The sequence below is a fragment of the Uranotaenia lowii genome, chromosome 2, assembly GCF_029784155.1.
Source record: "Uranotaenia lowii strain MFRU-FL chromosome 2, ASM2978415v1, whole genome shotgun sequence".
NCBI lineage: Eukaryota > Metazoa > Arthropoda > Insecta > Diptera > Culicidae > Uranotaenia > Uranotaenia lowii.
Window position 1 is genome coordinate 247537605 of NC_073692.1, and position 17287 is coordinate 247554891.

General features: G+C 38.0%; 1 protein-coding gene across 1 annotated transcript; it reads right to left on the reverse strand.

Annotated features, from left to right (window-relative positions):
* Positions 1-6490: 6490 nt before the first annotated feature.
* On the reverse strand, positions 6491-16951 carry LOC129742484 (uncharacterized). The gene is made up of 3 exons (XM_055734385.1): positions 16838-16951; positions 8381-11467; positions 6491-7195 (listed from the first exon to the last, which is right to left on the reverse strand). Exons 1-3 carry the CDS (start codon positions 16949-16951, stop codon positions 6491-6493), a joined length of 3906 nt encoding a protein of 1301 aa, XP_055590360.1.
* Positions 16952-17287: the final 336 nt, after the last annotated feature.

The following is a 17287-nucleotide window of genomic DNA, read 5'->3' on the forward strand; positions in this document are numbered from 1 at the left end:
TGGAGCATTTGATTTTAAAAAAAATGGTACATTTTAGCATCCCGAACTGTAGGGGAGAGTGGGGATACTTGATCCTCTTTTCTTATTTTCACCATATCTTTTTGGAAAAATTTATCAGCTCGCATTCTTTTACATTTTTTGACGGCGTGTAACTTCAAGTTTCTATGCTCCTAAAATTAGAACGATACTTGAACCCGTAAATGAACTAGAAGCATTTTCGTGGGAGTAAAAAAATTGCGATATTTTTTAAGTTAAGCGAGACTTGATCCTTTATTCAGGAAGCCCTTATCCATGGAAAAAATCAAACAAAATTCCAAGATAGAATGTTAATTGACTATTTTGGTCATGTTTGTTCTCATTTCACAATCTATAATTGTCAGAAAAAAAATTCTATAGCTTATTCTCAATCCTTAAGACATTGCATACTTACGGGCGCAATTTTTTATAAACAAGTGAAAATCAATTATTAAGGATAAATATTAGTAATCTCGTAATCAGCAATGACCACGATCCATTGAGAAGAAGAATATACCGGGATCATTTGTACCCATATATTAGGGATCAATTGTACCCAAAATCAACATATTAGAAAACTTTTTCTGGAAAAAGTTGGGAGTTTTCCATCGCTTTGAAAATATTGTAATTTGAAGTTCATTTTACTCTCGAAAGATTGATGTATTTGAATAAATATTTTTGTTATAATATTTCCATGTTAGGAACATTTTAAAATGATGAAAAAAGATCTTCAAGTTACATTTTGTGGAATTTTTCAAACAAAGTTCAATAACCCAAAAACTTATTTTGTTAAAATTTTTTGAGCTTAAACCATTGCTGTTTTGTTCCATTTGGCACATTTTTCTAGAATATTTGATCTTTGTACGACATTCCAGTTTGGAAATATAGCTAAGGAATCAAGTATCCCCAGGGATCAAGTATCCTCATTCTCCCCTAATCTTTTGTTAGATTTTATCTGGAATCTCTAGTTTGGTGATATGATTTTTATAAGTTTTAAATTCAGTTGAGTTGAGTTTTGAGTGCAATCAATCAGTGGTTACTGATGAGCTAACAAATCTATTCACATTAAAAAATACTGATCCTGAATTTGTTTATTATACTTATTCAATTAAGGAATAATATTTTGATGACTATGTATTAAAAATGGTCTTGAATAGTTAAATTTTACAGTTTTACAAAATTTGAAAACTATCATTACTAGTTTTACTGACATTACTGAAGAAAGTTTGAAAAAAAGGTTTTACTCATTCAAAAAATTTGTAATTTTTTTTTGTTTTGATTAAAGTCGTTCCATCATTTTCATGGCATTCGCGACTTTGTATCAATGTTGCAATAGGCAGAAAGTGATTGAAAAAACTTTTCCGGTACAACTGTGTTCGATGTTTACTCTTGAGCTCGATCTCGTGGGCATCAGCTCAGGAGGCAACTGACTTGCCAACTGAGCTTTATCACAAGCTCGCAAAATGATTTTTATTTTTGCTCCAAAAATATCTAAAATTCAATTTGGTTAAACACTTTTTTTTAAACTGCTAAGACTCCAGTATTTAACAAAATGAAGTAAACGAAGTAAATAGAAATTCTCTATAACTTTGTCCGCAGAAGTTGAAAGTACTCGTTGAGGAAAGCTGATAATTAGATTCAACCTTTTTTTTAAATTGTCAAGATTTTGCCAAAAAACGCAGAGGTTTTTAAAATGAATTTTACCTATTCTCAAAAGTGATTTTAAATATTAAAGATGATAGAAAAAAAAAACTAATTGAATATTTAAATTTAGGGCACCCAAATTAAATAAAATAAATTTTCCAATTTTTGGCACCATGGAAAAAGTGAATTTTGTGGCCTTGTGTAATTTATCAAAACTGGAATTATGTCTTGACTTCGTCTACAACTGACATCTCAATTAATGATGACAGTACGACGTAATCAGACAAATAGTAAATTGGGTTACTCCACAATAGATCAAATAAATTGGTCGCAGTGGATTTGCTCATACAAAAAAAAAAATTATCAAAACCCTTTTGAATGTGAAGTTTAGCATTGAGAAAAACAGGAAAATAATATTCAAGTTTTAAATTGAAGTCTTTCTTGGACAATATTTCTTTAAGCATAAATTTTGGATTGACATATTCCAACGATTTTTGATTATCAAAAAGAAAATTACTAGGTTTTAGATATTTAGATATATTTTTTCTTTTCTTCATTGCTTTTGCCAGACATTTTTTGACTGATTTGTGGATGGAAAAGATATTGTTCTTAAGAATCGTCCAAAATTTTATAGAAATCGCCTTTTTAGGTTCATGCCTGAAATATTGTACCTCACGTAACTTTTGATCCCATCGATAGAATTTTTCAAAAACTTCAGGTAAGCTAGCTTTATATTTCAACAACCACTCTGCAAAATTTCAATAAAAAATGTCCAAAAAGTCCGATTTTCATAAAATTACTGTATCTCAGGCCACACAAACTCCAGAAAGCTCATTTTTTTAAATATTTGTGTGATTGTTGATCTATCTAACGCAGAAAATTTGATTAAAAAAATATCATCAGAGTAAAAAGTTATGGAAGTTCAAAGTCGAAGTGACAGTGCGCGTGCTTTCAATTTCTATACAATTATGAACGGAACGGTAAACTTTACCTCGTATGACAGATTGGCTCAATGATATCACCTACAAACTTTATATTGCTTTCGTTATCCTATACCAACACTGTTGGCTTTTAAATATTTTTCGGACAATCACCAATTTTTTTTAAATAAATATTTTTATAATTCAGTTAGCTGACTGGGACAAAATGCAACAAAATGCAAATCAGAACTAAATCTTATAAATCGCGTTTCCATATGCTGGAATATCATTGTTTTGCATTATGCGTTTGTTAACATTAAAATTTTATCCAGCCTAAGATTTATTTACATGATTTAAGATAATAGAATATTTGGTAGTATTTTTACCTCTAAATGTATGCAGCAGATTAACACTTTTTTCTTAAAAACATTTTTCACAGAAAAAATGTAAAATTTAATTCGAAGCAAACCAAAAATTACTGCAAATGGTACTTTATGCGTTATGACTTCACGAATGTATTAAAAACTTTAAATTTTCAAACGTTCTCACTTGTTTTTTTTTTATGAATTACAGAGTTTGTTGCAACTAACCCCTTTTTACTAGTAGGGTGGAAATCGCATGTTTTGTAAATTTAAAAATAACTGGTAAAACCAATAATTTTTCTGACTACGTCAGTTTGGTGTCCCATAAACCTTAAAACTTTTAATGTACAAGAGGTATAATTATCTGTAAGTATTAAGATTTTAGAAGCCATTGAAGTTGAAAAGTGTTGCATGTTGCACCAGTTGACGGTACCTAACTAAAAAAATTCAAAATCCAGAATCCACATGTTCAAGGTTTTCAATAATTCTTGTTTCAGGGAAGTCATCAATAATTTATTTAAAATGATGTTCTTTATCCTGAACTAGACATTTGCTTAAAAATAAATACTAAGAAGTCAAGTTCACAAATTTAAGTTCTTTTCTTTCCGAAAACACAGAAAACGTATGCGATTTAAAATTTTGATTTAAACCCAGAATTGAATGCTTCGGACATACGAATAATAGAAAAACAATAAAAAAAAAACTCACCCAGATTTGAAAAGAATCTAGATCCGAATTCAAAAATAAATTTCAGACCAGGTAAAAAAATAATCATGATTTAAAATTATTCAGCAAAACGATAATAATTCGTCTTAATCAACATTCCGCATTCTTCAATTTCAATAAAAGACTTGATTAAAAAATTCCCCTGTATTATTTTGAACTTTAATATTTATTCACGATTTGAATTGTAAAATCATGATAAAGGAAAAAAAATCCATTTTGAACTTGACAGAATTTATTCACAACATATACCTACTTGATGCTTAAATTTAATTTGATACAAAGAAAAATATCAATATTATTTCAAGAGTTCCAGTGATCAAAAGTGATTTTATATCTGTAAAATCTTTTTTTTTATTCAAATTCTTCCAGTAATCAGGCTTTTCTTTTTTGAGTATACAATAATATATTATAAAACAACATGTTCAATTCATCATTGACAACTTCTTCTGCCAAAGTGAAGGTTGGGAAATGGGTGATTTATGAAATGATCAATAAGAAACTGATGAAAATTAAAATAATAAATTTCGACATATTTTGTAAAAATATTGGACCCTTAAAAACAAATGGTAGAACTATGTTTATTTATTCTTCGGAACACAAAAATTCAAATTTGAAAAACAATGAGAAACTTATTAAAATTATTTTAAAACAATGAAAAAAAATTTTGACTTTAAAATAAATTACATTTATGTGAAAATTGTGAAAAAAAAATTGAGCAAGTTACATAAAAATACTCATGAAAGGTTTTTTGAAAACCTTAAATACCAATCAAAATCTGCTGATTAATTTAGATAAAAAATTGAAAAGTTTTTTTTCTTGATTTTCGATAAGTAGGTTTTGACAAATTTTCTCGGATAGTGCCCGAATTTTGGACGACAATTTTGAAATAAAATGCCGGGATTTTTCCATGTTTTGAGATAACAGTAGTATAGTATATAATAAATAGTATAAATGGAGTAAAGTGCACAAGTAGAAGACAGCTAAAACTTTTTCCGCCGAAACGAAAATTACTTGCGATCTTGGGAAAGCTATGTTTTGAAGTTTTGTCAAAAAAGAAATTTCTAAATGTTTTTTAATTATTTTCAAAAGTGATTCCAGAAGCCAAAGCTAACAGCTGTTAGACAAAAACCTTTTTGCATATTTGGATTCAAGGCACCCTAATTAATCAAAATAAGCTTTTAAATTCTTTGGACCTAGGATAAATGTTAAATTTTAGGCCTTGAGTAATTTATCAAAACGATTTTGAATGTGAAGTTAAGGATTCAGAAGAACACGTAATACAATTGAGGCTGAAATTGGTTTCTTGAGAAATATTTCATTCCAGCACAAAATTTGAGATGACTTTTACCCTTTTTTATATAATCAAAGTGATGTTTTATGAAGTCATCGATACTAGGCTTTTGTTTTTATTTGACTAAATTTATTGACTATCGTGAGTATTCAACACCTGTCACATGGTTACCAACTTGTGATACTTAGAATTTGTATTCTTTGAATGAATTTTGAAGTTCAAATGGTTGGTTTCAAATATTAGTTACACTTCTTAGGAAACACCCGTTTCAACCATGGGTTAAGGTTTTTGTGTGTCAAGATTTGAGTTTTAAAAGGACAAATGAATTGCAAATCAAAATATACAAGATTAGTGAACGTCATATAGAGTCGTAAAATGAAATGTCTCAGGCCTAGAGAGTGATTTATGACTAAATTCCACCGGAGGCAAGCCAATTTTCTAACATGTTTGTAAACACTTATTTTTAAACACTTTTTGGGATCAGGTGATTTCCCGGTAAATTCATTTTTGCACTGAAAATTCGAATCGAAAAAATCTCCATGGGGGGGGGGGTTAAACCCCTAAACCCCGAACCCCCCCACCCCCCTTTCGCACGGCCATGGCCCTGTTCGCTAACCTCAGTGGCCATTTTGTTATATTATCTTTTCATCCCTGTTGCACCCGAGTCGTCCTACCATTTTTCTTTATCTTCTGCTTGACAATTGACCAATATTTTTTCCATACGGCGGAATTGAGGGTAGTTGGGTGGGTTGATGTCCTTTTCGACAAAATCCACCCCGTTGTCCCGATACCATTGTAGTACCTCTTTGCTGAAGTCGCAGCAAACTTTACAGGTCCTTTGTGAGATCTAATGTAAGGAAGAATAAGTTTTCTCAGGCACTCCTTCTTGTACATTTTTAAGTCCATGGTCTTGTTTGTCACAAAAAACGAGGTTCTTCGTCCAGATCAAACACTTCCTTGCAAACTTCTGGCCAGGAAGCTGCCTGTTGGGGGGCGAAATACCTTCCTTCGTTGTTCCTTATTACCTTCCGATAGCAGCTGGGGAAGTGCTATTCAACCATCCAACATCCAGGGGGGTGGGAGTGCTGAGCGGGACAATCGACGGGTAGTTTGGGTTGGTTTCTGCTCCTAATTGGTATTTCCGGTCATCACACACAAATAACACGCACGACAGTTAAATTTACAACATATATTCACTTAAATTAACATTTAAACTTAACTATAAAACAAATAAACTGGGCCAGGCGAGGATTGCCTCAACAAACGCTGACGGTGATGGTTCTATACAAAGTGATTGCTGCTGGTTTGGGGTGGCGTCGCCAGACCGATGTGCGATGTTTTCTCATCGGCGCCAATCGTACAATACCATCTTGACCAGGGTGTACTTCGGTAATGCGGCCCATCTTCCAATGTATTGGTGGAACATTGTCGTCGCAGATTATTACCAATCTGCCGATCTCAATGTTTACCTTTTTATTCCACCGTTTGGTTCTGGCTTGCAGCTGCGAAAGATATTCTTTTCGCCACCGATTTCAAATTTGCTGTACTCGTTGTTGGATCACTTGTGATTTATTCAACCTATTTTCAGATATATCCAATAAATTGCGTTCCGGAAGTGCTTGCAAAGAGGATCCCAGCCAAAAGTGTGCCGGCGTAAGAGGTTCGAGATCATTTGGATCGTCTGACTGCTGAGTTATGGGCCGTGAATTGAGACACGCCTCAACTTGTACCAATAACGTTTGCATGTCCTCGAAGGAAAGCGGGTGGTCACCAATGACCCTAATGATATGGTTTTTAGCTGACTTTACTGCCGCCTCCCATAAGCCCCCAAAATGTGGCGCTCGAGGGGGGTTCAAATGCCATTGAATGCCATCGTTTGAGCAGAACTTAGAAACCTTCTCGTTATGATCTTTAGACCCTAGTAGTTTCACCAAGTCTAAGAGATAATTCCTAGCACCCACAAAATTAGTTCCATTGTCGGAGAAGATGTCAGAAATCTTTCCCCACCTTCCAAGAAACCTTCTTAGTGCCTGTAGGAAACGATCAGTGGTAAGGTCTGTTACCAGTTCCAAATGAACCGCCTTCGTCGCAAAACAAATGAACACAGCTACGTAAGCTTTGGCTGCTGGCTTTCTAGGCGCATAGCGTAATTGAACTGGGCCAAAATAATCCACCCCGGTTTTGTTGAATGGGCGTGATTCTGTAACACGTTCTGCTGGCAATTCACCCATGAATTGCTGTAGGGGTTTTGGCCTTACTCTGAAACACTTAACACATTTGTGGATTACATTTCTTACTACGCTTCTTCCACCTAGTGGCCAAAAGCGTTGTCTTACGGAACAAAGCGTAAGCTGAGGTCCGGCATGTAAAAGTTTTTTGTGATAGAATTCAAATAATAATTTCGTGAACTCGTGGTTTGCGGGTAAAACCATATGGTGTTTAAATTCCTCGGATTCCTTCGAATGCATCAACCTTCCACCTACTCTTAAAATTCCACCTTGCATGAAAGGATTGAACCAGCGTAGAGGCGATTTTCTAGGCACAAATTCGCCTCGTGAGCAGAATTTTATTTCATCCTTAAAACATTCTCGCTGAACAAGACGAACGATGACATTTTCTGCCTCCAATAACTCTGTTGCTTCGAGGAAACCAGAAGCTGGACCTTCTTTCGACCTTTTTAAGATTCGAATAAGGCGAAGCCAAATCGCAGTAGAACGAACTAGTGTGGTGTACGTTGAGAAGTGTGAAATGAACCAATGATTAAATTCTCGGTCAACCGAGCTGATTGCAGTTACACTTTTCTGTCTCCTTTCTTCTTCGCCTTCTTCCTCCAACGAGCTAATAGGTGAAATTGGCCAACTCTCAATTCCTTCCGATAGCCAACAAGGCCCACTCCACCAAAACTCATTTTTAATAATTTCTTCGGGTAAAATACCACGGGAGATCATATCCGCAGGGTTTTGTTTTCCTGCCACGTGGTTCCACTGGGCTCCTTCGGTGGATATTTGAATTTTGCTCACTCTATTGGCAACAAATGTCGTCCAGGTTGAAGGCGTTGCAGCAAGCCAGCGAAGAACACATGTTGAATCGGTCCAAAAGTATGTCATGGTTTCGGTTTTGAGGGATTTTTTAACATGAGCTACGAGTTGTGCTCCAAGCAAAGCTCCGCATAGTTCTAGCCTGGGAATGCTTTGGTTCTTGAGTGGCGCAACGCGTGATTTCGATGTGAGAAGACTTGTTTTCACCTCACCTTGATCATTTTGGCTACGAATGTATACGCAAGCCCCATATGCCTTTTCTGAAGCATCAGAAAAACAGTGAATTTCTAACAGCACAGGCTTAAAAATGATGACACATCGATTTATTCGGATTTGATTGAGTAAACTCAATTGTTGATGAAAGTTTCTCCAAGAATCACCAACCGATAGTGGAACTGGCTGATCCCATTCAAGTTTCTGGCCCTCACCATCTCGCAACGTCCAAAGTAGCTGCATAAAAATTTTAGCAGTTGCAATTACGGCTCCAATAAGCCCCAAAGGATCAAACAACATGGCAATAATGGACAAAATTCGCCTTTTTGTCAAGGGTTCAGAGGATTCTAGGGATGGAATAGTGAATTGAAAACTTAGCACATCGGAGGTGGGCATCCATGTCAAACCTAAAGCCTTGACCGATGGATCGGGATCCAGTATTATACCTTCTGGACGTTTGATTGCTAAGTTTTCTTCGGGTATGTTATTCAAAACTTCGGGACAATTTGAGGCATATTTTCTCAAGCGAAATCCACCAGAACTCATCAATTTATCAAGCTGACCTTGTAACTCACATGCTTCTTCTATGGTATCCGATCCTGTGATGACATCATCCATATAAGTGTCGTTCAATACAGCACATGCTGCAAGCGGAAATTCACCCATTCCATCTGTGGCCAACTGCTGCAGCGTTCTAGTGGCTAGAAACGGTGCTGGTTTTGTTCCGTAGGTGACAGTTCGTAGTTCATAGACGCAGATATTCTCGTTGGGAGATGATCGCCACAAAATGGATTGTAAAGGACGATCAGCTTCAGCGATATTGATTTGCCTGAACATTTTTTCAATGTCAGCAACAACCATGACCTGTTTGGTTCGACAGCGAAGAATAATTGAGCGGAGGTCGTCCTGAATTACAGGGCCATTCAAAAGTCCATCGTTCAACGATATTCCAGACGAGGTTTTACACGAGGCGTCAAAAACGACCCTGACCTTAGTTGTAGTGCTAGCCTCTTTTACAACTGGATGGTGAGGCAGAAAACAACGCTTAACTGGCCCTTGATCTTCTTCATGACATGAGTGATTTGACAATGTTGAATTTCCAGACTCAAAATAGGACTTCTTTCCCGACTCATTCTTCAACTCGAACACCTTGTGCATGTGACCCATATGAAGATATTCTTCCATAAATTCTTCGTATTGCTTCCTCAGATTTTCGTCCCTAGAAAGTCTCCGTTCCGTTGCCAAGAACCGCCTCACAGCGATCTCACGCGATTCACCTAATCGCTCTAACATGCTATCATTCCGAGGTAGTGAAACCGTATACCTTCCGTCTGGCTCACGTTTTACCGTTTTCGAGAAGAACCTTTCACACCTTTTCTCCTCTGTTGAAAGGAAATTGTTTGACTCGATCTCCTCACAGGACCAAAATCGAGTCATAAGAGTTTCCAAAGAATCTTCAGTAGTAGAAGCGTTTACCGTAACTTGCCTAGCCTGTCGTGGGATCGGTAAACCTCCGCAGACTACCCAACCAAACACTGAATGATTCAGAGAGGGCATCTGATCTCCCAAATCGACCTTTTCTCCGGTATGGAAGAAATCAAAGAAAGATTCTATTCCCAAAACAACGTCTACCTCACTAGAGATCGAAAACGAAGGGTCTGCTAATTGGATACCCTCTGGAAATCTCCAGCTTGTTGTCTTTATCGTTGTTGTGGGTAAATTTACAGTTACTTTTGGTAGAACAAGGAAGCTCATAGCGCGCGAAAACTCCGAAACACGCGATCGAATCGTGGCGTACACTCTTTGTTTCACCTTGGTTGCAGCCTGTCCTACCCCAACGACACAAATGTCCACCTTTTCCCTTGTGGTTTTCAATCGCTGACTCATACGCTCCGTGAGAAGATTGCCTTCTGAGCCAGAGTCGAGAAGAGCCCTTACTGGATATTGACTACCGTAGTCATCTTCCAAAATCACTACTGCTGTGGCCAAAAGAACCTGTGACGAGCGTTGGGAAGCAGCGTTGGAGGACTGGATATCTGTCGCTGCAAGATTTGTAACTTGAGGAGCTGATACAACCATTGGTTCATGAGGCCTTGATTCTACATTGTCCTTCCGATATCTAGAACCTCTAGATTCCCCCTTTTCCATGCTGAAACAAACCAAGCTGTGATGTCGACCCTTACAATGGCGACAGGAATACCTTGATTTGCATTCCTTAGCCTTGTGGCTCTTGCTAAAGCAATTTCGACAAAGTGAATGACTTCGAAGCAACCCTTCACGATCATCAATCTTCATGCGCTGAAAAGCCTGGCAACGGAATAATGGATGATCCTCATTACAAGCAACACACGCTCTACCAGACGATTGGATCGAACTGAAGCTACCCTTAGTAAATTGCTTATATCTGGAAACTGACTGGGGTTGAACTGACTTGGGTTCCACTACCTTAGCTGGCAAAGATTCCAATACACGCACTCGCCTGCGAAGGAATTCCGTCAAATCTTGAACAACATCTTGGTCCTTGGCTGCGGAGCTTTCTTCCCATCCTCTGCGTGTCGCAGGATTGAGACGTGAGGAGAGAAGATGGACCAGAAGAAGATCCTTGTAATCTTCAGGTTGAATGATTTGATCTAAAGTCTGCACAATTCTCTCAAATCCTTCTAAGAGAACTTGCAGATCACTGACGGATTCCTTCGACAAAGAAGAGAGCTGAAACAGACCTTGGACTTGTCTTTTCCTTAAGAGCTTGCTATTGTTATATCTTTTCAGTAACAAATCCCAGGCGATTTGATAATTAGTCTTGGTAATCTTAATAGGGTCAATTAGTGCTTTTGGTTCACCCTGTAGACAACCCTTAAGATAGTGAAACTTTTCCACTTCCGGTAAATCAGACTTCCAATGAATGAGGGACATGTATAAATCTCGAAAACTTAACCATTCTTCAATGTTACCATTAAATGTTTGAAGTTTGATTTGAGGAAGTCGAACGTGATCAAGAGTTGGTTGCAATAACGAGTCATTCCCCCTAGATGTACTGTTTAAATCCGGTATCTGTGCCCTTTCTTTTAGCTTCTCCATTAGAAAGGCTTTAGCATGATAATATTTTTCACTAAACGTAACCCTTTCACGCTCGAAAAATGTTTCATCTAAGTCGAAATCATCATGAGATTGAATTTCGATCAAAGTATCGTTCAGTTTTTCCCACAGGCTATCAATTTCCTCCAAACGAATCTCGATTTGAATCGATGTTGAATCCTCCTGAAATGTTTCAACAAAACGCCAAATGTCACCAAAGGACGATTGAATCTGCTTAAATCTCATGTTCATAGACTTAAGGCTCGGAGCCACGGTCGACAGCGAAGGCTTCTTTGTGCTGGGCATGATTTTCTTGAATAACTGTGAAAATTGATTTCAAATTCAATTCCAGTTCAACTTCCAAACCTAAACGATTCAACCCTTGAACCGATTCAATGACCAGCAATAATTTTCAACGCAATAAGATTCAACCTCTGAATCGATTCAATTTTTGAGCATACAATAAACGCCAACTGAAAACTGCCAATTTTCTGTTCAAATATTCTCTTAATTCCAAAGCAGGTCTTGATTCAAACAATTGCTGACACCAACAATGATAATTCCCAACCGAACAGATTTGGATTTCATTAACCAACAATTTCCAATTGAATACAAACGCTGATAGTCAATTTCTGACTCAAAACTATCAATAAACAGTTCAAATTTTGGATCAATATCTAATTGTAACAGTCAGTAATCTGACACATTGACCACATTCATTTAAATCTTCACCAAGCTCAACCAAATAATGCAGTGCAATTTCAATCACCTCTCTAATAAAACAAATTTTACGCTAGGTCCAATATGCGTCGATCGACCTTAGATTCAATCAGCGGCACCATCAATCAGTCATTAATGATCAAACTTCAATTCCCAAATCATAAACAGCTGATCGATCAATAACATCGAATTTTATTACCGTAGTGTGGGACTTACTAGGTGCTATCCAATGCACAAACAACTAGCTAGGGTAATATCACCAATAATATGTTCAATCAGACCTTCTGAACAGTGAACTAATTTCGACCATCTAGGACCCAAATGTCCTCAATTATCAACAGACACAATTGCAATACAGAATCAAAGGCCTCCCAGCCAATGACAACAGGGATGCGGTAGTTATTGATGTTGGAAGAGGATGTAAGTAATCTTAAACTCTGTATTTTTTTTAACAAATGATCAGTCAACAATAATGTCATAAGGTACACTTACTCAATCCAAGCGTCAATCAATTCGCTTTTCTCTGGTAAATCAGTTCCGGGTAATGTGATGTTAGCCAATGAACGGGGGAAGGGCGGCAATGTTCCAATCACCGGGAAGTATTGAGCTCGTAGACCATCCGATTGGCGATGTTCCAATCGCCAAGTATTTTATTTTTTCGGTATCGTTGTACTGACACCAAACATAAGCAGCCGTATCACCGAAAGCAACCAAACGTTGTGTTCCTGAGTGATGACGCAGGATCCCGTATGATGATGAGCGGGATTTGGTCCGACCTCGATGGCGCTACCCAAGCCAAGCCATCGACCAATGGCGAACACCAGGGGTATTGTTCCTACTTCGATTGTTCCCTCTCGGCTACCTCAATGGCGATTCCCTTTGAATCGCGGAAACAAAGCTTCTCGGGCGAGAGTAAAGGGCAATGGCGTATCCGGATTTACTCGTAAATTGGGCCACATCCGGTTCGAAGGACCATAATGTTGGGGGGCGAAATACCTTCCTTCGTTGTTCCTTATTACCTTCCGATAGCAGCTGGGGAAGTGCTATTCAACCATCCAACATCCAGGGGGGTGGGAGTGCTGAGCGGGACAATCGACGGGTAGTTTGGGTTGGTTTCTGCTCCTAATTGGTATTTCCGGTCATCACACACAAATAACACGCACGACAGTTAAATTTACAACATATATTCACTTAAATTAACATTTAAACTTAACTATAAAACAAATAAACTGGGCCAGGCGAGGATTGCCTCAACAAACGCTGACGGTGATGGTTCTATACAAAGTGATTGCTGCTGGTTTGGGGTGGCGTCGCCAGACCGATGTGCGATGTTTTCTCATCGGCGCCAATCGATTACTCTCCTCTCGGTCGCGTTCACTCACACAGGTCAATGCCGAACATGTCAGACTGCAATGCTCTTCGTTGCTCTTCCAGGCCGACTGAGTAGCGTAGAGAGCTTTGGTTATGTTTCATATCCAGTAGCGTACCGAGGGTTGGTTATTTGCTTTCGAACACTGCCCAAAATCAATCTTCACGTACGTTTTGTCATCCATGAAGATGCATCCTTCGTACTTCGTTAGAACCTTGTTGTATAACTTCCGGGCGCGTCCTTTGGCTTCTACATTCTGCTTCAATGTCCGGTTTGTTGCTTACTGACCCGATAAGATCGTATTCTTTCGCGCAGACGAATCCTTCTGGCGGTGCACCTTTCGGCATTGAATTTCTTGGCGATGTCATAGTCCGACTACCTTTCGTTTGCCTTGATCGTTCTCAACACCTTCAATTGTAGTTTCCGATCCTTAGTTTTACTATGATGCTTGCTATGAACCAGCCGATCGATAGTATGCATCATGGAAATTTGACCATTTTCAACGATTTCGCGATTTTTGAACCTGATTACGTCGTGTTCTTACGTGGGTGTCCAAAATAAATTTTCGTTTCGCGACTTGCATCACGTGTACCGTTTTTGAAAAAAAAAACGAAACGTAATAAAATTTTCAGTACTGATAGAGGAAACATTCCAAAACAAAGAACTGTCAAAACTAGAGATGAACTGAATAGTGGTATTCGGCGAACGGCCGAATACCGAATATTGACCTTTTCAACTATTCGGCCAAACGAATATTCGGCCGAATATTCGGTCGAATATCCTATTGAGTTTTTGATGAAAAAAATCTTAAGCGCTTATTTCAATGCTTTCAATTTCTTCCATATTAGTGCCTCTCATGTTTTTAGTCGATTATTTTCAACCAGATGATCGGATGATGATATTTGTAAGTAGGGGTCTTTCTGATTTTAAAATGTCATCAATCACTCAAAAGACATCAGATGACTTGTCGCTTCTAGGGCGTTTATCACACCCATAGAAGAGGTTGCAAAAATCCAATGCCTATTTAGCAAATCTCTGTGCCGATAATGCGCTGAAATGTGCACTGTGCCGAAGACGGTATGTTTGAAAAACCGTAACTGGCATAAGGACTCGGCTCCCAACCAAAATGATGACCACTACATTCAAGCGAAACAAGAAAAACATTTTATGGGATTTCCTTCCTATTGGATAATTCATCCCAGAAACAAGAAAATAAAAATTAAAACCACAGCTCTGTAGTGAGAATCGAACTCACATCACCAATTGTATCGTCTTGCCAGTCCGACATTCTAACCAATGTACTATTCGAGCTTCATGCAGGACGAGGTATATTTGTCATAGGCTTTCTGTTACCGATCAATCACAAAAAACGTACAACGGCGGCTTCCAGGCGTTTGGCCTCCTTTCAATGCATTCCTTTGTCTTAAGATGGAAACGGGAAAGGGAACGGGAGTGAAGGAAACGGGAAACCCATTTAATGAGAACTGTGCTTTGCTTACTGCCTGCTATTACATACACACGCTACATATACACAGCTGCTAAAGCCGGGCAGCTTGGCCGGTGTTGTTTGCCGGTAAATTGAAGGAATGTTTTTGTTGTTGCTTTTGCTACATACACACGCACAGCTTAGCCGTGTTTGCCGGTTGATTGAATTAGAAGGAAGTTTTTGTTGTTGCTTTTGCTACATTCACACGCACAGTGCTCGTTTCGCTGGCTGCCTGGTGTTGGCCGGTATTTATTTCCATCCTTCTTCGGCTTGTGATGCGATGGGGAGGGACGCGAAAACGTTTTTATTTTGTTTCATTCAGACATACGCAATTTGGTTGCAGGGTTGCCAGGTGTTTTTTAGGTAAATTCTGGAAGTTGGCAATAAAAAAAGTCTGGATTTGTCTGGACAGTTAAAAAGGCTCACATGGAGGGATGACTGTATGGGGAAAAGTAGTTTTCCTTCAAAACCCACTACCATACTCTCGCGAAAAGCACTTATACACCCACACGTGATTACCTCTATCAAAAAAAAAAGCTTTCATTCATAGCCCTAACCAGCGGCGAGCGGGCGCGAATTCTATTTGAACGAAAGCTTAAACAACCGAAAGTTTCAACTGTCAAAATATCTTCTGTATTCTGCTTCACAGTAAATTCAGTGTTTCCGTTACGAGAAAACGTCGAGTTTATAGAAATTTCTGGAAAAATCTGAATAATTTATGAAAAGTCTGGACCAGACAACATGAGGTCTGTATTTCTGGATGACACATAAAAATCTGGAAGATTCCAGAAAAATCTGGAAGGTTGGCAACGCTGTTCGGTTGCGATGGGAGCTTAATGCCGGTGGGCGCAAATCGAATCAGTGCCGGTCGCGTTATCTTCTTGTACCAATGATGCTATGAAATTGACTACACGCCATTGGCACAGAGGCTGAATTTTGGGTGCACCAAAGAGATTGCGTTCCTGTGAAATCTGGGATAAAACATGTCGAAACAGGTGCCAAGCTATTTGAATTTGCTTCTTTGATATTGAATTCTATGATGGTCGAATTTGAGCAAGATATCTTCAAAATAGTTGTTGAAAAGAAAGATGATTTTTAACCTATAGCATACCATACTTTCATTCACACGTATCCACACAGTCAGGCATTCAGGACGATGTTTGAAAAAAAAAATATTAAAAAGATGTTTATATTGAAATTTTTGAAAAATCGTTATTGAATACAGAATCTTAAACTTTTTATAGAGAAATTTGAGTTTTTTGTTTGATTTAGTCAATAATCTGATAAAATTGGGGAAGATTTAAACAATATCTGGACATCCCGGACAGATTTGACTTATCTGGAATCTTTACTGGATTTATGGGCTAGCCTGAACATATCCAGAAAATCTGGAATAAACTGAATTCAAAGTGTATAACGATACTTGTCAGCATTCTCCTGTACGATCTACAGTGAAAGATACGCGGATACACCTTAGATGTTTTTAATGATTGTGTAATGACCTGATTTGGATGGGGAACAAAAGTTAAGTAGCAAAGCACTAGCAAAATAAAAATAAAACAACATTACTTTTCAATATTTTATAAATTATCCAAATTCATTTGAAAAATTTTACAAGTCTGTAGAAGATATTCGGTCTATTCGGCCGAATACTGAGCTCAACTATTCGGTGAGCCGAATATTCGGCTTAACGGTTTTTGGCGGTATTCGGCGCCGAATATTCGGCAGACCGAATATTAGGTACATCTCTAGTCAAAACATTCCAGATCCTGCTAGTAGGAGCGCTATGGTATAATAAACAGTGCGTCCAGATTTAAGAGCTTTAACATCAAAGCCAAATGGTCAAATTCCGTCAAAAAGCTGCATCCTTTCGAAGAGCTTTAAGGCAGGGGTATTAAGTGCTATTAAAAGTTCTAAATAACTACAAGCATTCTTCTGACTGATGGGTGAATTCGTACATCGCGTTTTTTTCCCTAACCAGTTCGCTGCTGCTGCTGAGAGCAGTGAGGACAGCGGCCGGTTTCCTTTCCTCTTGAGCGACCAGCAGCAACAGCAGCTTCCCCATAGGAGCTTTCGAGGGTGTACTGTACATAGCTGGGCTGGCTGTGTATCTCCATGTGTAATTTCCATTATAATGCAAAGTTTCGTTTATGTGCATAAATACACATTGCTTTGCAAAATTTATCGCATATACTGGTTCCGATGAATGAACCGATGGATCACGGGAGCTTTTATTATTATTATTTCACGCATGTCGATCCGGTATAAATGGTACGGTAGCGGGACTGGTTGAAGCACCTGTTTGCAACAAACTGAAAGAAACGAAAATGTCCCGCTCCTGGAAACATTTCAAACCCCAGCTTCTGTATCATTGATTACAATTACTTAAAATTTGACATGGCATTTTATACAACTCCCAATTATAAAA